Source organism: Bison bison, unplaced genomic scaffold (genome assembly GCF_000754665.1).
Source record: "Bison bison bison isolate TAMUID 2011002044 unplaced genomic scaffold, Bison_UMD1.0 scf7180017864134, whole genome shotgun sequence".
In the NCBI taxonomy this organism is placed as follows: domain Eukaryota; kingdom Metazoa; phylum Chordata; class Mammalia; order Artiodactyla; family Bovidae; genus Bison; species Bison bison.
The window spans coordinates 7,228,549-7,255,880 of record NW_011494706.1 but is presented as its reverse complement, the minus strand read 5'-3'; the positions used below and the strand labels follow the sequence as shown (position 1 = coordinate 7,255,880).

Here is a 27,332-nt window from a genome sequence, read left to right as displayed (position 1 = left end):
GGTGATGGAATTCCAGTTGAGCTATTTCAAATCCTGAAAGATGATGCTGTGCAAGTGCTGCACTCAATACGCCAGCAAATTTGGAAAACTCAGCAGTGGCCATAGGACTGGAAAAGGTCAGTTTTCATTCCAATCCCAAAGAAAGTGCCAAAGAATGCTCAAACTACCACACAGTTGCACTGATCTCACATGCTAGTAAGGTAATGCTCAAAATTCTCCAAGGCAGGCTTCAGCAATACGTGAACTGTGAACTTCCAGATGTTCAAGCTGGTTTTAAAAAAGGCAAGAAACCAGAGATCAAATTGCCAACATCTGCTGGATCATCAAAAAAGCAAGAGAGTTCCAGAAAAACATCTATTTCTGCTTTATTGACTATGCCAAAGCCTTTGACTGTGTGGATCACAATAAACTGTGGAAACTTCTGAACGAGATGGGAATACCAGACCACCTGACCTGCCTTCTTGAGAAACCTACATGCAGGTCAGGAAACAACAGTTAGAGCTGGACATGGAACAACAGACTGGTTCCAAATAGGAAAAGGAGTACATCAAGGCTGTATATTGTCACCCTGCTTATTTAACTTATCTGCAGAGCACATTATGAGCAACACTGGGCTGGAAGAAACACAAGCTAGAATCAAAATCGCAGGTAGAAATATCAGTAACCTCAGATATGCAGATGATACCACCCTTATGGCAGAAAGTGAAGAGGAACTAAAAAGCCTCTTGATGAAAGTGAAAGAGGAGACTGAAAAAGTTGGCTTAAAGCTCAACATTCAGAAAACGAAGATCATGGCATCTGGTCCCATCACTTCATGGGAAATAGATGGGGAAACAGTGTCAGACTTTATTTTTGGGGGCTCCCAAATCACTGCAGATGGTGATTGCAGCCATGAAATTAAAAGACACTCCTTGGAAAAAAAGTTATGACCAACCTAGATAGCATATTCAAAAGCAGAGACATTACTTTGCCAACAAAGGTCCGTCTAGTCAAGGCTATGGTTTTTCCAGTGGTAATGTATGGATGTGAGAGTTGGACTGTGAAGAAGGCTGAGCGCCGAAAAATTGATGCTTTTGAACTGTGGTGTTGGAGAAGACTCTTGAGAGTCCCTTGGACTGCAAGGAGATCCAACCAGTCCATTCTGAAGGAGATCAGTCCTGGGTGTTCTTTGGAAGGACCAATGGTGAAACTGAAACTCCAGTACTTTGGCCACCTCATGCGAAGAGTTGACTCATTTGAAAAGACCCTGATGCTGGGAGGGATTGGGGGCAGGAGGAGAAGGGGACGACAGAGGATGAGATGGCTGGATGGCATCACTGACTCCATGGACGTGAGTCTGAGTGAACTCTGGGAGTTGGTGATGGACAGGGAGGCCTGGCGTGCTGTGATTCATGGGATCGCAAAGAGTCGGACACGATTGAGCGACTGAACTGAACTGAAGGGTAGTAAGTTCCTTCTGAAACTCCTGTTTTCCACCAAATTATCAAAGGATTCTCTGCCCCAGCACCCTAATGAAGCCGTCTTCCCAGGTGGGTTTAGAAATGGAGTGGAGTCTGAGCAGTTCACGGCTGCAGTTTTTCTCTCTGCTATGTGGAAGAGCAGTGCTTTACAGTCAAGCAGTAGCTGCTGTTCTGTTCTTGACACAAACTGAGGTAAGTAGGTACTAAGGGTTCCGTGTGGCAGGACACCATCCCCCCTCCACTGCTAGACTCCATCAAATGGCTGCTGCTGGTGCTCAGGGCTTCCAGTTCATATGCAGAACTACTTCCCAAGGGTCACACCGCAAACCTTTGTCCCCTTCCCTCTCCAGGGATTTGTTTTTTTTTTTAAGGAAGCATCAGAGTCCTCTGAGGCATTTTATTTGTATGTATTACATCCCTAGAAAAAGAATCCAAGGATTTTCCCTCCTGTATGTTTTCGTCTTGCTTCTTCATGGTCCATGATGCCAGCTGAGGTTGTCAGTACAATGAAACCAAACTGACGGGATGGGAGCAGGTTATTCTGCCATTTTTCTAGATCTTTGAGTTGCACATCAAATCTAGGGCTGATCACTCCACACTTATTTAGCCTGCCTGTGAGGTTCACAACAATTTTCCCAGCCCTGTGATCATCAATGATTTCAAATTCGCCAATGTAACCATGCTTCATCATCACTGTTAGAAACCTGACGATGACTTTGGAGCACGGCCTAATAAGGACCTGGCGTTTGCCTCTCTTTTCGGCATTGTTGATACTCTTGAGAGCATCGGCCAGGACATTCATGTGCACCATTCTGGCGGCACAGAAAGATGGCGGAAAGAGCAGGGATTTGAATCTAGGAGTTGAGTGACTTTTTCTTTTAGACTTCAAAACTTAGAGTTGATTTCTCCCCTGCTTTCCTCAGTAGGGCTAACCTCTTAACCCACCCTTTCTAGACAATCTGCATATAAAGAGGGCCTTAATAGAATGGACCACTCTCAAGAATTTCACAGTGATTTTCAGAATCTCTTTCAGTGAAGAAAACGTAGAACTTTCCTCTGTACTTGAAGTTAGAAAGCAAACTTGAGTACTGACAATCTTGCAGGAAAAAATAAATTTTAAATTACCCATCTGCCATTCTCTCCAGCCCCTAAATCTCTCTGTAGGCGGAGGTAGGGATTTATAGAATATAAAATGTAAAATTTAGAGTCTTTAAAAACCCTGACATTCTTTAAGATTGCAGATCTCATATTAAAGTAGAATAAATAGTTTATAAGATGGTGAAGAGTATAAGGTTGGTGGGATAGCAGATGGGAGGACCTTGCCAGGTAGTCAGTCAGTGGCCAAATCATGAAGGCCGTTGTGTTCTTTGCTAAAGAAATTTGATTAATCTTGTAGTCAGTGAGGAACAACTAAAAGATTTAAAGATTTGTATTTTTAAAAGATCACTTTACAGAGGCAATTTAGTGGGGTTTAGGGGACGAGGGAGAAGGATCTGGGGAGATTAAGTTGGTTTCTGTGTTTTAATTGTCTAGGCAAAAGGTTTGGAGGATCCTAGCTGGAAATAGAGAGGAGATGGATATGAAAAAGTAAGAGAGAGAACCCGTGGGATACAGCAGATGAGGCAAAGAGGAAGATGTCCAAGATCATGTTCTTCCTAGATTGATTCTGGGTAGATAATCATTTACCAGCACAGGAGGTAGAGAAAGGAGATGTGGGGAAAATAATGAATTTAGTTCTAGACATGTCGTTGGATTCATTTTTAGTTTATCTTAAATAATCATGGGTTAAAAACTTTACCATAGACTCTGATAGAAAAATAAGTATATATATTTAAAACTGAGAGGCAACCTGCAAAGAAGACTTTGAGTGTTTTTCCATCTGAAGTTGTACACTAAATTGTTTATTTTTGTATTTGTGCTTAATACCCCAAAGTTGTAGGAGTCAGTGAAGCTTATGAGGATGCTGCCAATTGTCTCTGGTTGTTAACTAACTCCAAGCCTTGTGCGAATTGTAAGTCTCCAATACAGAAGAATGAGGGATGCAATCACATGCAATGTGCTAAGGTAAGTTAAAGAGGATTGTACTTGCTTTGTGGTTAGAACCTTAATTTGATTGTGAATCCAAAGGAAAAATACTGTAAGCATAAAAATCTTGTCTTTCAGAGTGATTCTAGGAGATTGTATTCCACATTCTTTGTTAATTAATGTAAATGTTGATGTATATTACTAAATTTTACAATCATGGTGAATGTTAAAAACAAAGGTAAGGATTCCATGGTCCTTGTCCAGATCAGAGATGCCGGAGTCCATGATCCTAAGAGAGTTCTGTGTATATGTAAATGTGTAAATGATCAAGTGCCACCTTACATGGAGATGTTACAAAGCTTATTTTGGAGCACACTGCTTAGTCTCGAGGTTCAAATCAGGCCCCAAGCGAACCCTTTAAGCCCAAATTTAAATCCTGTATAAGAAAAGTGCCCAAAGCAGTGTGCAGACTTAAGTTTGCTAATACAATCAATTAAATAAGTAACTTATTACTATATTGAAAGTGAAAATATCTCTTGGCTAAAAATTAATAATTACTTTTAAAAGGTTACCCTTCTGACTTAGTTGCACAGAAAGAAACTACTGTATTTAAAAGAAATATTCTAGAAGTTAAGAATATTTTATTAATCCATGCCTACTTTCATGACTGTTTTTGTTTAATTGTACTGTCTCAATTTTTTTGCTTATCCTTGGAAATGCCATGTATATAAAAATATTTATTTAAAGTTATTGAGAGAAGAACAATATAATTATTCTGATTTAGGATGTGAAAGAAACCCATACAGTTAAGATTTAGATAAAATACATCAATATCTTAAGTACTTATTGATTTTTTACCTTGAAGCTAATAATCATTACTATGACTTCAAAAATAATGACAGTTGCCAGATGATTTTATATTATAATAAATTAACATGAGTGAATTGTCTTAGTGAGACAGCAGTGATTCCTCAGAAGAAAAACTTTGTACAGTGTTCTGAATGCTCAGGAGTGCTTGTTAGTTCAGCTGATCGGAGCAAAATTCTTTCATTTATATGCAGTTGTATTTCCAACATTCATATTAGTTTTTTCTTAGACAGTCTGATACAGACTACATAGATGTGTAAAAGAAAATTTTTTACACAACAAAAGGTTGACCATAAAAAAATCAGCAGATGGGGTACTAATAAAAAGACCAAATCCACCATTGTTACCTTTATTTCAGTCATAACACTCACCAACAGTAAGTAGTTGATGAATACATATCAAGTAAATAAATACTTTCATGAACTAATCAGGCTAATGATACAGGGTAACTTATCTTAAAGTTTGCTTAAGCTTCTGTTATATATTAAAAGGAGCACTTACTTACATTCTATAAGAATAGTCTTGTTTTTGTTGTTGTTGCTCAACATTTTTTAATATTTGATTTAAAATTATATGTATGTAAATGCATACCTATTTCTTATGGTCAGTTTCTGTACGTCATCAAACAACATTTATTTCCAGCAAACTCAAGCCCTGCCCTATCTCATTCTGATAATTTTTTTTTTAACTGAAGGATAATTTTTACAGAATTTTGTTGTTTTAGTATTTGCATTCAACAGAGGAAACTGATGAGTAATTCTTTCATTCTTACGACATAAAAGGAGACATCTAGAAAGTAAAAGTTTTTATGCTTTTAGAGGTGTTTTTTTTTTTTTAACTTTTAAGGTAGAACAAGAAGTCACATGTAATTGAATCCATATTATAACACAATGACTAAATGATAATATGCCTTTATTAGTTCTTCAGTGTTTATTATTATTCAATAGATAGTTTTTACTATCTGGAATCAAATTGTGAAACATTTTAAAATAATGACAGATTTGGCAATATAAAAATAGGTTCATTTTTTTTTTTTAACTCAATTCATTTCCCTTTAGATGATTTTTTAGGAAACTATTTAAATTTTATTCTTACACGTTTTAAATCACTTGAAATTTGATCTGGCTCTGTGGAAAATGTATATGCTGCAACTGAAAAATTACAAATTATCAAAGTTCTATTTTCTTTTTCTTATCATAGAATGTAAAATTTCTTATCATATAATGTAAAATAATAATAGATAATTTTGCTCAACTCTTTGAGATAAATTTGCACTTGGATTTGAAATGGATTGATTTTCTAAGAAAATTTAATTTATTAAACTAACCCTAGAAGAAATATCCAAACAACCTCACTCCCCAGACGAGTTTTTTTCAACAATGTCTTCTTTAAAAGCAATAGCCCCTAACAGTTTCACAATAAAATTTTATCAAAACTTATGGAATAAGTAATTTCAATATGATTTGAACTGTTTCTGGGACAAATAGGAAAAAGGGAAAACCTGGAAACTTTTAGATTATTATTATAAAATGAGTAGAGCCTTGATATGAGCACTTGATAAATATTGAATGTTTGTGTGTGTGTGTGTGCACGTGCACATGCACACTGAATCCTGTCCAATTCTTTGCAATCCCAAGGACTGTAGCCCGCCAGACTCCTCTGACCATGGGATTTCTCTGGCAAGAATACTGGAGCGGGTTGCCATTTGCTTCTCCAGGGGATCTTCCCATCCCAAGGATCGAATGCACCTCTCTCGAGTTTCCTGCATTGGCAAGCAGATTCTTTACCACTAACACCACCTGGAATCCCCATTGAAAGTATAGATCAGTCTTACTTATGAATAACAATGCATGAGTCCTAAATAAGATATTGGAGGAGAAAATACAGATATTAGTGAATATAATCCAGCAGAGTACATTAGAAGAGTAGTTGACCATCAGTTATATCCAAATGAAAAAACATGTTTTTAATTTTTTAAAAGGTAATTAATCACATGGGGTTTATTTCAGGAATATAAGAATGGTTTGATATTTTAAAAGCTATTACTGTACCTCATCTTAGTAGATACAAGATGAAAAACTATGTAAATTTTCTGTAGATGCTAAAAAAGGATTTAACAAAAACTCAGCAACCATTCTTTATAAGACACACAAAGAAATAGGAATACACAAAATTTTCCTTTCAAGTATGACAAAAATAAATTTACCTTAGTCCAAAAATTAGCATGGTATTTAGTGGGGAAACTAGTGGTACTCTCCTAAAATTGAGAACAACATAAAAATGCTCTCATCACAAATATTATTAACATTGGACCGAGGATACCAGTCAACATAATTCAACAGTGAAAAGAAATTGAGGATGTAAAGATTAGAAATGAGGTAATAAAACTGTCTCTTGTTTTTTACAGACAGCATGATTGTATACCTAGAAAACCCACAAAATCAACTGAAAAACTATTGCAAACAATAAAAATTTAATTAACTAGCAGAATACAAAAGTTATATGCAGAGAGTAATAGCCTTCACGTGTTCCAGCAACATCCAGATAGAGTATATGCTGAAAGAAAAGACTTCCTTTATCTAGAAAGAAGCTTAAGAAATGTGTTAGAGTACCTGAAGAAAATGTTAAGACCCCTATCTTTAGGTCTTAGAAGTGGACAAACAAATGGAAAGCTAACAGAGTTCTTAGAAAGATTGCAACAAAAATACCAGCAGGTTTTATTTCTTCATCTAGACAAGTTAATTCAAACATTCCTATGGAGAAACAAAATAAGAGCCAAAAAACTCTGAAAAAGAGCAGTGAGGAGGAACTGCTGCTGCTGCTGCTGCTGCTGCTAAGTCACATCAGTCGTGTCCAACTCTGTGCGACCCCATAGACGGCAGCCCACCAGGCTCCCCCATCCCTGGGATTCTCCAGGCAAGAACGCTGGAGTGGGCTACCATTTCCTTCTCCAAGTGAAAAGTGAAAGTGAAGTCACTCAGTCATGTCCGACTCCTAGCGACGCAATGGACTGCAGCCTACCAGGCTCCTCCGTCCATGGGATTTGCCAGCCAAGAGTATTGAGTGGGTTGCCATGTCCAAATAGTAGGCCACACTCTAAAGGCTCAGTAATTAAAACAGCATAGCTCTGGTACATGAATCTACAGATCAACGAAACAAAGCCCAGGGAAATAGATACATACATGGGGATTTAGTGTTGGAAAAAGGAAGCATCGCCAACCAGAAGAGAAATGTGGGCTGTGTAATAAATGGTATTGAGACAACTGGACAGCTGCATGGGAGAAAGTTTAATTCATACTGAATACCCAGATAAATTCTGAATAGATCAAAGATGTAAATATTTTTTAAAAATAAGCTGTAAACGTACCGCGAGAAAACATCGATTTTAATTAGGAAGATCTTTCTGACTCAAAATCCATAAGCATTTAAGAGAAAAAAAGGATATATTTTCATACTGGAATGCTCGTATTTTTGGCATTGTTTGAAAATTACAGTAATTAAAGAATTTTTTTAATGAGAAATAGGTTTTTTGTTAGATGTTCTGATTAAAGACCTTTTTAATTTACTCCCATTTTCAAAACCAGTTTGTCAAAGTCGACAGAAGTTTTCAAATACACTGGTAGAGCTTTAGAGACCAAAGTAAGATTACTATGCACGTGAAAAATGAAGCATTTGTCAGTATCTGTTTTTGTTATTTGGAAAGAGTATCATATTGATATTTTTAAAGGTTTCTTGAGATTACTTAATATTATTATTTATATTTTAATTTATCCTTATAAACAATAATTTTAAACTACCCCCGCATCTTTCCATAGTGCGGATAAGGCCTTCAGAGAAGACCTGAAACAGAGGGCTTGTCTTTGAGAAGGTTTGTGTCCCTGGTCACACAGGCAGGATTGTTTAATCTCTTAACTGATTGATTAACTAGGAATTGAAAAGTAATTTGCATACCAACATGGGGAGATGTTTGCACATATGTTTTCTTTTGCAGTGCAAGTATGACTTTTGCTGGATTTGTCTGGAAGAATGGAAAAAACATAGTTCTTCCACTGGAGGATATTATAGATGTACTCGCTATGAAGTCATTCAGCATGTGGAGGAGCAATCCAAGGAAATGACTGTGGAGGTAGAGAAAACTGTTTAAGCCAAGACCTCTGGTTAAGCCACTTAATACCAGTGGAAGTATTTTGCATTTCTTCTTTTCCTACCTTTATTGTAATGAGGCATTAAATTCAATACACTTTTACGTAGCCTTTAATTTAAACAAAATGGCTCTATAAGCCTGAGCTCTTTTTTTTTTATTTTTTCTTGTTTATATGGGTAATATCAGAAAAGACATATATCCCAGCATAACTCTAAAATGACTTAAAAATAATTGTAACATTATATCAACAATATGCTATGTTATTTCATACAGTAAGTATCTTAGTCTGCTTGGCTGCCATAACAAAATACCATAGACCAAGTGGCTCAAATGAGAAAAATGTGTTTTCCACAGTTCTTGAGACTATGAAGCCCAGGATCAAGATCTGTGCCAGTTCGGTTTCTGGTGATGACTCTCTTCCTGGCTTATGGACAGCTGTCTTTTTACTGTGTCTTCACAGGGAGGAGAGAAAGCAAGCTCTGGTGTCCCTTCCTCTTCTTGTAAGAGCACCAGCTCTGTTGGATTAGATCTCCACCCTCATGACCTTGTTCCACCTTTATCACCTCACAGGGTGATACCACAGGGCCTGTTTCCAAATATAGTCACGTTGGGGGTTAGACATTCAACATATGAATTTGATGGGAGACACGTTTCTGTCCATAGCAATAAACAATATAATAAAACATTGAAGATTTGATGACCATAGGGCTTGAGAGACATATTTACCTCACACTCTGGGAATAGTGGATTCAGTGGTTTGTCACAGAAAATACAAATGCAAGACTTTATCCTGGAAAGCGTTTAAAATGTATTGGTTATTATTTTCTCAACAAAGCAAGCAACAAATTTGTATGCATTACTATCTTTTACTAATAAAAATTTTTTGTGTGGTCAAAAAAAGCCAAATTTTAATAGCTAGTACTTTTGTTTATATTATAAAAGTCATTTGGACTTCTGTTTCTTAGGCTGAAAAAAAACACAAGCGATTTCAGGAACTTGACAGATTCATGCACTATTATACAAGATTTAAAAATCATGAACATAGCTATCAGGTATGTCCTATATCATTTCAGATGTACTGTATAATACTGTTGTGAGTAAGAAAGAAAATGATATGTTTATTTCTATTTCTTTAGTTAGAACAACGCCTTCTTAAAACAGCCAAAGAAAAGATGGAGCAATTGAGTAGAGCTCTCAAAGAAAGTAAGTTATAAGTGATATATATGATAGTTAATATAAAATATCTGTCATGCTTAAGTCACTTCTTTGGTAGGAGATTAAGACCCTTAAAGGAATATATTATCTCCATTAGCTCATTTGGTAGTTTGGAGTTCTTTGAAGTCCAGAGTGCAATTTAGCATTTGAGGCCTCTGATTAGGTTTTCCACCTGGCTTACCTCACCTTCTCCTCAGCACACATCATGGTTTTGCTTACTCTGCACCATTGTTGATGCTCTGCAATGTGGGCAAAAGTATATGGACTGAAAAGGCATCCCTGACCTAGTCAACAGAGCAGGATTCACAGGCTGTCCAGTTGTATGACTAACTCCCAAAGATTCTTGAGAAATTTAGCAGAGTGCCTTATGGAATGGAAGTCAAGTACAGGTTTGGGAGAAAATCATCTCATTGGTAAATAATGGACATTGGAGTCAAAAAGCAAAGGCATGAGCGCTTACTTACGGTCCCTAAAATGGAAGTTCAGAAAGAACATTCCTAAAAACGGATTGAACACTAGTTACATAATTAGAATATAACAAATACCTCACAGTGACTATACAGCATACAGGTTCTGGCATGTTTGTTTTAAAAAGTCATATTTTTTAAATTATAGCTTATATATAAAAGGTTTTAAGCCTAAAATGCAATCAATCATCTTTATGTTTTTTTGGTCCATTTTATAAAAGTAGTGAGTACTAACAGCCTTTTCATGAGAATAACTTCCTTACTAAAACAATAACTGTAAGCTAAATAGCTTAGAATGGGACAAAAAGCATTAATAGCAGCTTAATCTCCGTGTTAATTACTAGTTCTTAGACCATAGTAATGACATAACTATATCAAGCCAGTAGTAAACTCTTGAAGTGTTAACTGTCCACAGTAAAAATTGAAAGAAAAAATCCTCACGGATTCTACAGTATGTTCTGTCACCGATGTGTCCCTAATACTTAGAACAGTGCCCAAAACATGTAAATATAAAATAAATACTTGTAGATTTGAATTGCTGCTTCTGTTCAACTTTTTGGAGGTTCTAGCCAGCATAGTAAGCTATAAGAAAGAATCAAAAGAAGATTCAGAAAGGAAGAAATGAAGCTACTCTTCCCTTCTTCTGCTCTCTCTCTCCCTGAAGTGTTCATTTACTGCTAATAGCGTTCACTACCCAGTTGTTCCCCCACAATGTTATATCTTTTACCTTACAGTATCATTTTTGCAGAAGCATAATTTATAATTAGACTCTTTTTTTTTTTTTTAAGAACTTAGCAAGGCATTTGTTCTAAATTCTGCTAGGGACAACCTGAGAAACTTAGTAAAACCTAGAACTTAAAGCTAGATTTGTTTACAAACAGGGTGAGAACAGAATCCAGAATCACTGTATGCTTTCCTTTAGGACTGCATTCCTGGGATACTGCAGGGGTGTGTTCCATTTATAAATGTATGCAGGTCACATAAATGCAAAATGTATGAGTTTTACATAGGTTTTTAGTCTGATTCAAGTAAATATTATGATATAGCTTCTTCAGTTTCTTCTTGGAGAAAACTTAGTTGTTTAATTTTATAACAGCATATTTACAAAGAAATTTTTTTACCATGCCTGGTTTACTTTATAGCTGAAGGAGCCTGTCCAGATACCACTTTCATTGAAGATGCAGTTCATGTGCTCTTAAAAACTCGACGCATTCTTAAGTGTTCTTATCCATATGGATTTTTCTTAGAACTTAAAAGCACAAAGAAAGAAATTTTTGAACTCATGCAAGTAAGATATCTTTTTTTATTAAACTTAAATGCAGTTATGATGAAAAACAGGTTTTCTCCTTTCTCAACCGCTTTACAACTAAGTTTCATCTTACTAGGGTGTAATTAACAATTTTGTTTCCATTTTTAGAATGTTTTTTAAATAAAACAAAAGTTACAGTAATAAACTGAAATTTTCTTTATGTTTGAATTTGTCACTATGTAGATTCAAGTAAGCTCTGAGCTAGGGAAGCATTTCCCACTGCACTTATTTAAACTGGTTGAGGTTGAAATCTGGCCTGATAGAATTTTATCTTCAAAAGTGAAACTAACAGCATCACTTACTAGACAAGAACATTGGTATTTGCCAGTTCATTTTAACAGTGCAACTGAAAGAAAAACTTAGCGTACTTTTAAAAAATAAAACATTTAATTAAGCCAACTGACATGAGTATAGCCAGCCAAGTATATTATACATTCCTCTCTTTTTGGAGTAACCAAACTTTCTCCTCTTGCTACGGATGTTTTTATCATCCATTTAAACTCCCCTCTACTAATTTATGTCTTGTATTTCTTTCGATGCTTGATATTCGTATTCTCCATGAGGTCTTCCAGACGTAACCCCAGATCCCAAAGGTTTTGCCTTGCCTCACCTTCCTTCAGTATTTACATAAAGTCTATGCCATGTGGCCTTCACTTGCATGTACAATGCTTTGAATTTTATTAGTTCTTTTTCACACAGGCAAGTTTATAAACTTTTTTTATACAGCTGCGGTACTCACTACTGCTTTGTAATCCATACCAACTACATTGCTATAAATGCCTGTTGAATGAATGGTGTTTTCCTAAAATTTACAAAGTAGAAACTTGTTAAATTGGAAGTTATTATGATAATTGGATTACTTTCTGATTTCAAAAGAGAGTTAGATTTAACCAGATAGATACTGAATTTGCTATTGACTTACCCATTTATCCTGTAATTTTTTTGTTTGTTTTTTCTTAACATAGACAGACCTAGAAATGGTCACTGAAGACCTTGCCCAAAAAGTCAATAGGCCTTACCTTCGCACACCCCGCCACAAGATCATCAAGGCAGCATGCCTTGTACAGCAGAAAAGGCAAGAGTTCCTGGCGTCCGTGGCTCGGGGAGTTGCTCCTGCAGACTCACCAGAAGCTCCACGACGCAGGTAAAAAAGATACACACTGTGAACCTCACCCTAGCACCAGCCACAGAGGCAGCAAGTGTATTTTTTGTCCAACTGGGATTCATATTCCTGAAAGTTACTTATACCTGAAATATCGATAGCTTATAAAAGTATGTTAACTTCTTTTTGGTGATTTTTTTTTTTTCCCCAGTACTGTTTCTGTTTTTCTTGTTATTTTTTGTTGGTCATTGTGTACTTTCTCAGACTAAATTAAGGTAGGTAAATTTCACACTTCAATGAACTCATAATTCAAGTATTCTAATGTGTTATTTTGATAGTCATACACATGATGTAGAATTTGGAAGGCTTGCCAACTTATTATCGTCATACTTGTATTTTCTGGTAAAAAGTTGTGAGGAAATTAGAAATCTGATGTTAGTAAAGTTTTGTAATTGATCCACATACTCATCCATTAAAGAACAGTTGAGTTTGGTTGTTTTATTTCAGATACTTATACTGACATAAATTGAAGCATATTTTCTTGTTTGTACTAATTATAAGGATTAGAAATTCCTTGGACCCTTATTTTTATATAAACACTTAAAAACAGAAGCAATCATAAAAAATACTCTGGTATAGCATGGTGATTTTTAATTTTCCACCATTTACATAAACATAAAACAACATAGAATTTGAAAGAATTATTTTAATTATATTCAGTAGTTGGTCTTTGGTTAAGCAAGTTCCAAGCAAAGGAGTTAGAAGTAGTGTTCAAAGGACAAGGGTCTGATTATTTGAACTTTGTTGTACTGATAAGAATCAAATGGTGTGTCTGATTTCTTTGTAGCTTTGCTGGTGGAACATGGGATTGGGAATATTTAGGATTTGCATCACCTGAGGTAATTGTTTTGTGGGGGTTGGGTTGGGTTGGGTTGGGTCAGTTATAATTTTCCTTAGTGCAATCCTGCTTATATTTGCACCCTCATTTGTTTATTCTTGCCTGGAAAATCCCATGGACGGAGGAACCTGGTAGGCTAAAGTCCATGGGGTTGCAAAGAGTCAGACACAACTGAGCAGCTTCACTTTCCCTTTCACTTTTTCTATTCTCTAAATATCCCTTTGAGGCTGTAAACAGTGTTTTTTCTTTCCTTTATTGTAACAGTGCCTCAGCAGAGCCTACATTTACCTTCTTATGATATTTAATTATCATCACACTATTAAATGCATACCCCCTCTTATAATTTTTAATTACTGAATTTTAATTATGGGAGACCAACTTAGGGTATATTTTTGGAAAATATCTTTAACAGAAATAGGAATTTTATGTATTAGTTCAGTCTGAATTTATAAAAAGCATAAATACAAAATCTGTTTTTTTAAGTTACTGAAACAACCTGTTAGAATTGATTTATAGTCAGTTAGGTGAAAGCTTAACATTAATGTTTTATGCAGAAAGAATGCTTTGATCATATGCTCTTTGCTTCTCTTTAAGATGTTCACAATCTTCTTGTTTTCATTGTTGTTTATATCCCACTTTAAAATAAGAAGGTCCATAATACTGCAAATAGCAACAAAAACAAGATAAAGTGAAAATCTTAAACACATTGCTATTTTCTGAGATTTAAATTGCCACTGTCACTGTTGAGTCGATTTTAAATGGTTTTAGCAGTTCTCTCTACTTTGTTCTTCACACAACAGTACACCATTCGACACTTTGATATAACCTTTTAACTTAATTCTTGTAAACTATGAAACCTTTATCATTTATAGCCCATATAATATCTGCAACTGAAAGACAATGGAATTGATTATTACTCATAAATGACTGGTTTATTTAAATTAGATACTTTCTCTTTTCAGCTGCTGAGAATACTTGCAATCACCTTGTGGCCTTTTGATATTGGTAGATATATCCAAAACAGCATTGACTTGAGGAAAAATTTGTGCTTAGAGCTCTGATATGAAAATTTTAAAGTCACTTAAATTTTTAAAGAATTTTTGATATATTAATGAATTTTCTATTGTAGAACAAATTATGAACCTTTTCTTTACTTGAACCTATACTTTATTTTTCTGTGTTATAATTTCAGCTTTGGGGATAGTTTGGAAAATTTCCACCTTAAAGGAGGAATAAATAAGCTTCAGTTATCAAAAACAGAGTACAAAGATTTCAGTATCAAGGTAGAAACACAATAGAGCAAAAATATATTCACAATCAGGTATGCATCATCTTGAGACGTCTGACTATGGCAGTAACTTAAAGAATTTCAAAATATTTGTCCTTGAATATTGAGAGCCTACTAATATGATTGACACAATTTCATTTTAGTAAAAATAGAGAAGCTTTTTATCTCACGTGTGAATATTTCTAAATAAAATTATTGAGCTCTTGTTCTCTAGGGATTGAAAAAACGTGAAATTATAAATAATATTTTATTCTTACGAATAATTAAACTTTTTTATTCTTTAAGGTATTTGGCACATTGAGCACCAAGCTTTTGTATAAACATTGAAAATCCAAAGAATTACCATGCCACATGAAATTTTAAAATTTGTCATGTGTGTGATTATCAAGTATCTACCAAAATTATATCTTTGAAAATTAGTTCTTTGCCTTTATGTAGATTATGAAAAAAATAATGTTACCAAACTTCAATAGACTTTTAGGTTGAATTTATATTTTTTGTTAAGGTTAATTACATCTTTTTAAGCTAAATTGAATGAGTCATTGACAAGCATCAGTATTTGTTTTGTGCCACTTTAAGGGCTGTGGGACTTCCCTGGTGGCTCAGTGTTAAAGAATCTGTCTGCCAGTGGAGGTGCTCCATGAGACATGGGTTCGATCCCTGGAAAAGGAAATGGCAACTCACTCCAGTATTCTGGCCTGGAGAATTCCATGGACAGAGGAGCCTGGCAGGCAGCAGTCCATAGGATCGCACAGAGTCGGACACAAATGAGCAACTAAAACAACAACAAAGGCAGTGGAGCCCAGGGGAGACAGTGTGATCAAGATGTCTCAGGGACACCAGAATTCAAGGTCTAACCCTATAACTTAAGGTCGGCTTAGGCTGTACCTTCCTTCATTTCTCATCTTTCAAATATGGATCCTGATATCTACCCCCATGGAAGTTCTGGAAAGATTAAAGCATCTGTTTTAGTCACTGACAGAACTGGTGTTCAATAAACGGTGGCTGTTATTATTTACAATAATAAAAAACTCCTGGCAGCTTTTCCCCCTATAAATCCTAGAACTTCTCACTCTTCTCTGTAGCCATAACACTCTCAAACCTATTGGAGTATTCTGACTAAAGCCTTTCATATGCTTACTTGGAGATCTTAGGAATCCATGGAAGTTTTCAGACGAGTTTACTTTTATGAAAACAATTTTTTAAAAGTCTATCACATGGTGAGAGAATGCCATTTGATTTTTTTTTATCAGAATAATTATAACAAGTTTCTTTTACCGTTGTTTTTCAACTATTTAGTTTTCTTCAATGGAAATACATATATTCTATAAAATAGTTTATTTAATTCTGAGTAACTTTGTACCATCACCAAGTGTACAAAGTAAACAGATTCTTCCTAAAGATAAATCTCAAGTTCCGTTCAGTCGCTCAGTCATGTCCGACTCTTTGTGACCCCATGAACCGCAGCACGCCAGGCCTCCCTGTCCATCACCAACTCCCGGAGTTTACCCAAATTCATGTCCGTTGAGTCAGTGATGCCATCCAACCATCTCATTCTCTGTCATCCTCTTCTCCTCCTGCCCTCAGTCTTTCCCAACATCAGGGTCTTTTCAAACGAGTCAGCTCTTCACATCAGGTGACCAAAGTACTAGAGTTTCAGCTTCAACATCAGTCCTTCCAGAGAACACCCAGGACTGATCTCCTTTAGGATGGACTGGTTGGATCTCCTTGCAGTCCAAGGGACTCTTCAAGAGTCTTCTCCAACACCACAGTTCTAAAGCATCAATTCTTTGGCGCTCAGCTTTCTTTATAGTCCATCTCTCACATCCATACATGACCACTGGAAAAACCATAGCCTTGACTAGACAGACCTTTGTTGGCAAAGTAATGTCTGCTTCTTAATATGCTGTCTAGGTTGGTCATAACTTTCCTTCCAAGGAGTAAGCATCTTTTAATTTCATGGCTGCAGTCACCATCTGCAGTGATTTTGGAGCCCCAAAAAATAAAGTCAGCTACTGTTTCCCTATCTATTTGCCATGAAGTGATGGAACCGGATGCCATGATCTTAGTTTTCTGAATGTTGAGCTTTAAGCTAACTTTTTTGCTTTCCTCTTTCACTTTCATCAACAGGCTCTTTAGTTCTTCTTCACTTTCTGCCATAAAGGTGGTGTCATCTGCATATCTGAGGTTATTGATATTTCTCCAGGCAATCTTGATTCCACCTGTGCTTCTTCCAGCCCAGCGTTTCTCATGATGTACTCTGCATATAAGTTAAATAAGCGGGGTGACAATATGCAGCCTTGACATACTCCTTTTCCTATTTGGAACCAGTCTGTTGTTCCATGTCCAGTTCTAACTGTTGCTTCCTGACCTGCGTACAGGTTTCTCAAGAAGGCAGGTCAGGTGGTCTGGTATTCCCATCTCTTGAAGAATTTTACACAGTTTATTGTGATCCACACAGTCAAAGGCTTTGGCATCAAAGGAAGAGGAACCAGGGATCAAATTGCCAACATCTGCTGGATCATCGAAAAAACAAGAGAGTTCCAGAAAAACATCTATTTCTGCTTTATTGACTATGCCAAAGCCTTTAACTGTGTGGGTCACAAAGATAAGTCTCAAACTGGCATAATATTTTGTTGCCATCTTTGTCTGAGAAATGTGGTAGTACTTGGTGGTCCTGTGAACCATGACGACACAGTCATCCAGTTTTAGATCACCAGCCTCCAGGAAAAAAGGAAACAGTGCCTCAGCTCAGCAGTAAATTTTAAAGAACCTGGTTAATCTCTCTGGACACTTGTAGTATCTTATGTTCATTTATTTCCAACCTGATAGGTTGCCTTCCATTCTTTAATTAGAGTCCAGCTACTTACATAGATAAAGGAGAATCATACGAGTCATACGATGTGAAAGTTTTACTGGGATTGTAAAACTTATTCTCATCTATTTCTGTTACTTTCACAATATAATCATATTGAATATTCTAGAGTAACTAGATAATCATAGTAACTAGATAATCACAAATCATAAACTAAAATCATATTTTAGTGTGTATCACTCAAAGATTCTACAATGATTCTCAAAATTAGCCTTTTTGTGCTGGTATCAGGGCTTCTCTGGTAGCTCAGTCAGTAAAGAGTCTGCTTGCAGTGCAAGAGACCCGGGTTCAATCCCTGGGTCAGGAAGATCCCCTGGAGAAGAAAATGGCAAACCACTCCAGTGTCCTTGCCTAGAAAATCCCATGGATAGAGGAGCCTGGTGGACTGCAGTCCATGAGAATACACAGAGTTGGGCACGACTGAGCGACTAACACACACATGCTGGTATCATGTACACTGGTCTGTCTGTCACTAAAATCTGGAAAACGACATGTGTACCCAGATGATAGCAGATAGTCCCAGGTTCTGCCTCCAGTGATAGCAAACCCACTTAAAACTGTTATCACAAATGTGAAATAGGCTCGGGGACATTTGCCCACTTCTGTGTCTTCCCATATGCTAAATTGAAAACACTTTGCCTTGCCTGGGCTACAGCCCAGGCATCACCCTACATATGAACTAACACAGGAAGGAAGCCAAGTAGTACCTTATTTTAAAGGTAACCTCATATTCTTTTTTGCAGTGAATATGGTTTGTAGTAGTCCCAAAGAATACCAGATCCATCAATCTTAACAAGTACTTAACTGTGTGTGCTTTTGTTTTTCCTTTTTTTTTTTTTTTCCTGTTGCATATATCACAGTCCTTTTTAAAAAACCAGACCTCCAGAGAGGGCCTAACTCATATCAGTAAAATCTTTCTGATATTAGTTATAACTTTAAATAACAAGATCCAGGCATATGAAATGAGGCTCAGTTATGATCTAGCATTGGAGCTTGCAAGTATTCCGAATTTATTCAGACAGTTACAGTGGCTATGTAAAATTTTTCTTTTCCATTTTACCTTTTCTGTTTTCCTTGGCATGGCAAAACCTGAAGTTTCTTTTTCTAAAGCCAAGTGATTTTATAATCTGTGTATAAAATCACACATTTTTTTCCTGGAAAAAAAGTGTATGGTTGGTTTTATTTGCATTTTAAAATGTGCATGCTCTCCCGTGTTTTATAACCTGTGGTTTATGCAGGAATATGCTGAATTTCAGTATCGGAGGAGGCACAGACAACAGCGCCGGCGAGGAGACGTGCACAGTCTGCTGAGTAACCCTCCAGACCCCGACGAGCCAAGTGAAAGCACTTTAGGTGAGTCCTTGCATTGGGTTTGTTGTAATCTCTTAGTTCTCTTGCATGTCTTCGAAAAGTGGCGAATCTAAATGTTGTGAAAGAATTTGTAATTTAGGTATACAGTCAGCATGCAGGTGCTTCTAATGTCACAGGATGCAGAAAACCAGGGCGATTAAAAACATGGACTGGGGAGTCAGACAGACCTGAGCTCATGCCTCCAGCTCTGCTGCATGTCACTGTGAAGCTTTAGTCCCCCAACCTCTCCAAGCTTTGGTCTCCTCCTTCTAAAGAAGCAACAGCAGTAGTGTCGCTTTGTGGGCTTGTTGTGAGCGTTAAATGAGGCAGTGTCTGTAAAACCCTTAAATACGAATAGCACCCAGCGAGCACTTGATAGATTGTAGCTGTTGGTTACTCTTAGTGTATTCCTGAAATATTTTTCTCCTAACCTCAGTTTTCCTATCAACATTTTTAAAATTCCTAGTAGTGAAGATAATTTATCATCCTTTAAATATTAAATTGTTAATTGAAAATCTTCCAACTACAGCAGTGTCAGCAGCTCATCTTTAATATATCAGGATCGACAGGGTTAAAGATTAGCTTTGGGGGCTATTGTAACTTGCAAATTCTTTAGTTTTAAGAACTCTGAAAACTAAAACACCTTTCTTGTTGCCTAAGGGGAAAAAAACAAACACTTGGTAGCACTTGCCTTTATGAATAGAACGATGTATAATCTAAATAAAGTTGTAAAGCCTGATCATGGATTTGAAATAATTGTGTTAGATATATATTGTTGCTTGTGGTGAGACATTATGGATGAAAAATCTCTGAAAGATGAAGTGAACTTGTGGCCCCGGGTTTTCACCAGCACTCAAAGAGAAGTCATTGATTTAGTTAAAAAGATGTACGAGGCCTGATGTGACTAAACTCTCTGGCACTGCTTGCTTTGACACAGATCTCCCAGAAGGTGGCGGTGGCCGCAGGCCAGGCACCTCCGTGGTAAGTTCTGCATCTATGAGTGCGCTGCACACCTCCTCCCTGCGTGACTACACACCCGCCAGTCGCTCCGAGAACCAGGACTCTCTTCAGGTAGCCTTTCTGGGCAACTTCGTTGCCCCTGCCTTTTGCTCTTTCTCCCTTGAGCCTGGCTTCCTATTTTTACTTCTGTTGCTCTCCTTTTTCTCCCTTCCCTTCTACAATCTTTGCTTCAGAGCTATACTACAGGGAAAGATTTTTCTATTTCAGATTTACACTTAAGTAATTTATTTTCTCTTTAGCATGGGCAAGGAGAAAATTAAAATAAGATTCTAGTAGGTCAAAAAGTTCTTCTGTATAAATAGAGGTACTATTAATCATCTGTTTGGTAAAAGAACAGTGGCAGACCTCACTGGGTTCAATCATTTTTCCTTTTAAATTTTGAAGTAATTTTACTTTCTTTTGCCTCAGGCTCTGAGTTCCTTGGATGAAGACGATCCCAATATACTTCTTGCAATACAATTATCTCTGCAAGAATCTGGGCTGGCCATCGATGAAGAAAGTACAGACTTTCTCAGTAATGAAGCATCCTTAGGGGCAATAGGCACCTCTTTACCTTCCAGACTGGACTCCGTCCCCAGGAACACAGATAGCCCTCGAGCTGCATTGAGCAGCTCTGAGCTATTGGAACTTGGTGACAGCCTCATGAGACTAGGAGCAGAAAGAGACCCATTTTCAACTGACACCCTGAGTTCCCACCCTCCCAGTGAGGCAAGAAGTGAATTCTTCCCCTCATCCAGTGACCCTGACTCAGCCAGCCAGGACGCCAACATCAATGATAATCTTCTTGGCAATATCATGGCTTGGTTTCATGACATGAACCCTCAAAGTATTGCTCTGATTCCTCCAGCAGCTACAGAAGTCAGTGCAGATTCTCAGCTCCCCTGTGTCAAAGACGAGTCAGAAGGTGTGAGGGATGTGGAACTGATGCCTCCAGAAGATTCAGTGTTTGGAGATGCTGCGATCAGTGAAGGTAGAGGAACCCAAAGAGGAGAAGAAAATGCTTTGGAGGGAAATATTCTGGCTGGGGAAGCAGCATCTCAAGCTGGCGACAGTGGTAATGAGGCCGCCAGCAAGGGGGATGGTTCCGATGTTTCAAGTCAGACACCTCAGACCTCAAGTGACTGGCCTGAACAAGTACACTTAGTATGAACTGCACATCTCGGGGCTCTAGTGACTTGCAGGTACAGATGGTATGCTAGTGGAGTATGCTTTACAGAGACTTGATCCACTTAATTCCAACTAATTATAAACCACTGACATTAGGATTAAATGTGAAGGAGTTCCCTTGAATGGTATAGCTTCATTTCTGATTTTAACCTGACAGGGAATTTCTTCTATATTTAATTGGATAGCTTTTCCCCTTTATGCTGACAAACAGAAGAGCTGGAGAGATTAACACAAATGGAATAAATAGCTTAGATTCCACATTCGAAGAAAATGCAGTCCTCTGTTTAGATCAGCAGTACTTAAATTGAACATTAAATGAAAGGCTTACTTTCTAATCCTTGGGTGGTTTTTCCTTTAAAAAAAAAAAAACTGAAAGTTTTCTTCATTTCAGAAGTTATTTTGGACAGACCTAATATTTCATTCCTCCATCTCTCTGTGCTCTTCTGTAACTTTCCTTCTTCCTTTTTGTCTGAGCGGTGTGAATTGAGGTAGCCAAGGCTTCTCTTTAGCGCTGCGTCTACCACAGTGTAATTGATTTTAATTTCACATGAATCGGAGATCTCTTTTCATGTCTATTTACAGTCCACTCGTGCCAAACTCTGACTCGTGCGCTGACAAGGCGTGCAGGTGTGCCGTGTCCTGGAGGGCTTCCAAGCAGTCTCAGCCTTCCTGGAAGTAACAGGTGCCACTTGGTAGCAGTGATGTTGCAGAATTTAGTGGGCTTTTGTTGCCATGGAGACTGCATTTAAATAAATGTAGCCTGTAGCTTAAGTTAACTAAATCTAATGCTGCTGTTCAAAACAGTTTATTTTAATATTAAAATACAGTTGATTAGCAACAGCGGTGCTGTATTTTAAGAGACACTTTATTGGAAGTGCAATCATAGTTCTTTGTTTTCACAATTTTACAGTGCATTCTAATTACTAATGGGTGCAATTACTTTTAATGGTAAGTGTTTTATAAAATAGAAAAAAAAAAAAAGTGGAGTTTTCATGAGTTATAGTAAATCCCACAATTATTTAAAAAAAAAAAAAAAAAACTCAGTAAAGCATCCTGCGCAACATGTTACCGTGCCTTTGCCTCACCTCAATGGGTAGTTGCCAGTCAAGTAAGTAATTCCAACTTCAATGTCTCTTCTGAAGTAACTATGCTGTATGAATTGCAAAGACCTCCATAAAACCACCCATGGCCTTGCCTTTACAGTAAATATAACAACTAAATGTTCAATCGGTTTGTTTGACTAAATCGCAAATGCTGACGTGTTTGTTCTATTGCACAATACTCATTTGCTGTGTGATTACTGTTTAGTGTTGGAAAAAATCAACTTCCTAGTTACCAGTGTCTTAACTGTGAAGAAAATGCTGGTCTTAGTTGTAATTAAGATACAGTGGTACAGTGTGTAATTAAAACTAGAATAAACTGTTGGAATCGCTGTTTTACTTACATATTACGAAAACTAGCATAACATAAGCAAAATAGATATGCAACACTCTATTTAATGTTTTGCCAGATTCTTATCAGAAATCTACAGATACCAAAATTCCAGTACCAAGTTTGTACAGGCAAGTCCTGGGATGGGTGAAAGGTTATGTTAGTATTAATATCCACATGAGCTGAAATTAACAATTTTTGATTACTTTTTGTCCCAAACCCTGCTTTTGAAATTTCCTTGTACTTCAAATCGTATGGCTCAGACATTGTATTAGAGTATTTAATATTCCCCTCTTCCCTTAGGATAAACTGTGTGGGAATTGCTCCTGTGCCATGGATATCGGAAGTCCACATTGGTTTTTATTTCCCCAGCTATCAGAAACATTGATTGATATCAATCCCTATTAAAATTAGTTGGGGAAAATATTACCTTTATCTACAGTGTATTACTGTATATGAAACTGAAATAGTCCATTAAAGGATTTTTTTACAAATTTAATTTAGATTGAAAATATCAACACCCATCAGTTTTTAGATCAAGTTGTAATTTTTCAGTAGGAGGAGTCTGTGTCACACTGAAGCGGCTGCAGAGCCGCGGTGCCGGGAGAAGGAGCAGCGCCGTGCTGGCAGTGTCGTCGAGGCTTCTGGTTTCACACTCTTGTGCAGCTCCCTGTGTTTCTGTGGTCTCTCCTGAGCATGAAAAGGATCAGTATCCAATTTGTATTTCCTTGGTACATATTTTAAAAACACAGTCACTGACTTTACGATTCAGAAATAAAGTTTGGCAAAGCCTATTTTGTAAACAAGTTAATTTTATAATGTAAGAAAAAATTACTCTAACCTTGACTTGTTATTTGCACTTTCATAGTCTATACTTGATACATTCCCACTTTATATACAATAGGATTCTACAAACGTGTAGATGTTTGGCCAAATGAATGCTGTTAATAATATGTAAAATTCTTTGATTAAACATTTATTACTTAAACTACTTCACTTTTGTCTCATTATAGACTTTGTTTAACCAAGTCAGGAAGCTAATCTTCTTCACATTAAATTCCCTCTAATACGATGGGGTTAATTTGGTTCTTATATGTAATAGATTAGTTCCTAATATTTTCTATACTAGCCTGCTTACTGAGCATGTTATACCCCAGAGATAAGCCTAAAACGTTGCATGATAATGTGTTAAAACGTTGTGACTTCAGCACTCATTATTTTTAATCACTGTAACTTTCAGAAGAAAACTTACGGTTTTTCCTTGAAGTCTCTAATAGAAACATAGAAAAAGAATTTTAAGATAGTTTGTGAAATTGCTTAGGATAGGAAAATTTTTTTATGCCATATGAATAGAAATGCCTGCTTCTCAATCATTTAATTGTTCTTTCCCGTTTAAATAATTACAGCAGCCCCCAGCATCTGAACTTCAGTGCTCAGGCACAAGTCCCAGACCCCCAGCTGACGCTTCACAACATGTGCCCATGGTAACCTCTGAGAGTCGTCGTTTTATTTGCGCCTGTCAGTTTGTGGATCCCAAGCTTAACTCCAGTGTCAGTATGCAGAATTACTCTTTAAATGTTGTTTATTACAGCCACTGATCTCATTTCTGTTCCCTTTTTAGTCCTTGGATCATGTTGCTGACCTTAATGAAATTAAAATCTGGTGGCTCAGTGGTAAAGAAGCCCCACGCCAGTGCATGAGACACGGATTAGATCCCTGGGTCGGGAAGATGCCCTGGAGGAGGAAATGGCAACCCACTCCAGTATTCTTGCCTGGAGAATCTTATGGACAGAGGAGCCTCGTGGGCTACAATCAGCGCATAGAGTCACAAAGAGTCGGACTCAACTGAAGTGACATAGCACGTACTGTGGCTTACCTGTTATGAAATTGCAGTCTCAGACTTACTGAAATTTGGTGATAATTTTAAAAGTTACAGTTAGTAAATTACTAAAGAGTAAAATTTTAGAATCTAAATATCACATGATAATACCAATTTGGGTTTTTTCCTTTTTCAGGCTGAAATTAAACTCCATAGGAGAAAAGTATTCATGTGCTTGGCTCTGGGGCTGAGTAGTAGTTGTATCTCAGCCCTGGGTTGTGGTTGTAATTACAAGGTCATCACCTAGCAACAGTATGTTACTGCCTTGTCAGTCATTATCCCCTTCTCTCCAGTAGATTTCTTTCTGGAAAGATGTGAGTAGGCAATGGCATCCCACTCCAGTACTCTTGCCTGGAAAATCCCACGGAAGGAGGAGCCTGGCGGGCTGCAGCCCATGGGGTCGCTAAGAGTCGGACACGACCGAGCGACTTCACTTTGACTTTTCACTTTCATGCATCGGAGAAGGAAATGGCAACCCACTCCAGTGTTCTTGCCTGGAGAATCCCAGGGATGGGGGAGCCTGGTGGGCTGCCGTCTATGGGGTCGCACAGAGTCAGACACAACTGAAGCGACTTAGCAGAAGCAGGTCTTTCTAGATTATTATGTGATCATTCTTCTAAGAACTGGGTCTAGTCATGCTTAAAGAAAGATGGACCAGAAGAGTTTCCTAAATTTAGCTCTCTGTTGTACTTAGGAATGACAAGTGGCTGACACACTGCTGCTGCTGCTAAGTCGATTCAGTCATGTCCGACTCTGTGCAACCCCATAGGTGGCAGCCCACCAGGCTCCCTTGTCCCTGGGATTCTCCAGGCAAGAATACTGGAGTTGGTTGCCATTTCCTTCTCCAATGCATGCATGCATGCTAAGTCGCTTCAATTGTGTCCAACTCTGTGCGACCCCGTGGACAGCAGCCCACCAGACTCCTCTGTCCACTGAAATCTCCAGGCAAGAATACTGGAGTGGGTTGCCATTTCCTTCTCTAAACCAACTGAGTGGTGGCCAAACTTAAGAAGAAATTACTCTTATTCAGTCTTTAAAACTGTAACTTGAAAATATTCCTAGTCAGGATATAGATATCATCTCTGAGCCAGCCTAGCCTTGACAAGGCATCAGTTTACAGACAAGCTGGGAGAAAGATTCATGAGGAGTAAACAATACAGAAAATGTTAGTTATGGGATGAGACAGTCCAGTTCTCCTGGGCCTCTGAAGTGCCTACACATCTTGCTGAGTGTGCCAAGACTACGAGAACTGACGAGGGGTTTGCCTGAGCCACTTCTCAGCACTTATATCTCTCGTAAGCCTGGGGACAAGAAGCAGGTTTGCTGTAAAAGTGTTGGATTCCTTGCTCTCTCTTCCTCAGCTGTGACACAGACCGCTGCGTGCTTGGCGTTCATCCAGGCCTGCGGTGTTGCCTGTGGGAACTGGGGACCTGGAAAACTGACATAAATATGCAGACACTCACTCTGCATGCTGCACACGCCTCTGATCAAGGATCCTGTGTCTTCCGTCAGCATTCACAAAACTGACAGGCTAACTTACTGGATAAAGTCAAACCTCAGATGGTTTCAGCAGCAAGGTTTGGAATGCTGACAGACACTTTTCTGGAAGGTGAACCATTGGGCCAGGTTTGGGAATATTAGATTCCCTGGAATCAGTCTGGTAGTCAGTGCTGTCAGTCAAGATGGATTAAAGATGGGGGGAGGACAAGTGTCCCCACTGGCCTAGCTTTTACTGAACAGGAGTTGAGTTAATGTTTACAGGCTGAATGGTAAAAATAGGGTTGAAACAAACTGTCCGAATATGCCTTGATTGTTGCCAACTCTGGCATGCAGACAAGAAGGAATGCTTTCATGACAAAGGGCCAGCAGTGCCTGTGAGGGACAGAAGGTGCCAAGGACTACAGGCTGAGCACAGAGGCGCACGTGAAGAAGAAAGAAGCCCCTGGACTGTAGTTTCCTCTGATACGGGCAGGCATCACCACTGCCATAGGAGAGAGTTTTGCTGGTCTTCAGGCACTGGCAGGGAGCAAGGGGTGGGGGTAGGGGGAAAAGACCAGAACAATTAAGTTTCCCACCCAGCAGCCTACCTCCCCCACCCCTGGCTTCCTTACCCTCTCAGCTAAGGGACAAGGTGATGTGGCATCCATTTACCACCTTTTGTTTATAGCTCCTGACTCACACAGTTTAGACTCTTCAGCTCGGAAAAGGGAATTTCTCCTTAGTGGAGAAGGGAGGCTTCCCTTGTAGTGGAGCTCTTTGGCTGATTGAAAGTCACGCTGCTCCCAGCTCTGAAGGTCTAATGGAATTGACATGTTATGTGCCCACAGGTCCCTGTCTGATAAGTGTCAGTGGGGCTGTTCTTACCTAGGAACTGCTACATGCGTCAGTCTGATTTCGGTGTTGACCATCTGGTGCTGTCCATGTGTAGAGTCTTCTCTTGTATTGTTGGAAGAGGGTGTTTGCTGTGACCAGCACATTCTCTTGGCAGAACTCTACTAGCCTTTGCCCTGCTTCAGTTCACAGAAGAACTGTGGAAAAAAGATCTTCACGACCCAGATAATCATGATGGTGTGATCACTCACCTACAGCCAGACATCCTGGAATGCGAAGTCAAGTGGGCCTTAGAAGGCATCACTACGAACAAAGCTAGTGGAGGTGATGGAATTCCAGTTGAGCTATTTCAAATCCTAAAAGATGATGCTGTGAAAGTGCTGCACTCAATATGCCAGCAAATTTGGAAAACGCAGCAGTGGCCACAGGACTGGAAAAGGTCAGTTTTCATTCCAATCCTAAAGGCAATGCCAAAGAATGCTCAAACTACTGCACAATTGCACT

At 38.1% G+C, this 27,332-nt stretch overlaps 1 protein-coding gene and 1 pseudogene across 6 annotated transcripts in view; one reads left to right on the top strand and one right to left on the bottom strand.

Moving 5' to 3' along the window:
• The window catches only part of ANKIB1 (ankyrin repeat and IBR domain containing 1), a 159,738-nt gene extending 136,129 nt beyond the window's left edge, over nucleotides 1-23,609 (top strand). For 4 of the 5 annotated variants that reach the window (XM_010839797.1, XM_010839795.1, XM_010839798.1 and 1 more), the window contains exons 11-20: nucleotides 3,394-3,524; nucleotides 8,344-8,478; nucleotides 9,462-9,548; nucleotides 9,633-9,699; nucleotides 11,321-11,466; nucleotides 12,453-12,631; nucleotides 13,437-13,488; nucleotides 18,889-19,003; nucleotides 19,938-20,071; nucleotides 20,429-23,609. In XM_010839797.1, coding sequence (XP_010838099.1) covers nucleotides 3,394-3,524; nucleotides 8,344-8,478; nucleotides 9,462-9,548; nucleotides 9,633-9,699; nucleotides 11,321-11,466; nucleotides 12,453-12,631; nucleotides 13,437-13,488; nucleotides 18,889-19,003; nucleotides 19,938-20,071; nucleotides 20,429-21,169 — 1,787 coding nt within the window. In that variant the 3' untranslated portion in view covers nucleotides 21,170-23,609. The remainder of the gene's footprint in view (nucleotides 1-3,393; nucleotides 3,525-8,343; nucleotides 8,479-9,461; nucleotides 9,549-9,632; nucleotides 9,700-11,320; nucleotides 11,467-12,452; nucleotides 12,632-13,436; nucleotides 13,489-18,888; nucleotides 19,004-19,937; nucleotides 20,072-20,428) is intronic. The other variant, XM_010839796.1, reaches the window with a different exon arrangement.
• On the bottom strand, nucleotides 1,818-2,301 carry LOC104988462 (annotated as a pseudogene). Its single transcript, XR_825241.1, has one exon. The product of XR_825241.1 is annotated as a 40S ribosomal protein S15a pseudogene (transcript).
• Nucleotides 23,610-27,332: the final 3,723 nt, after the last annotated feature.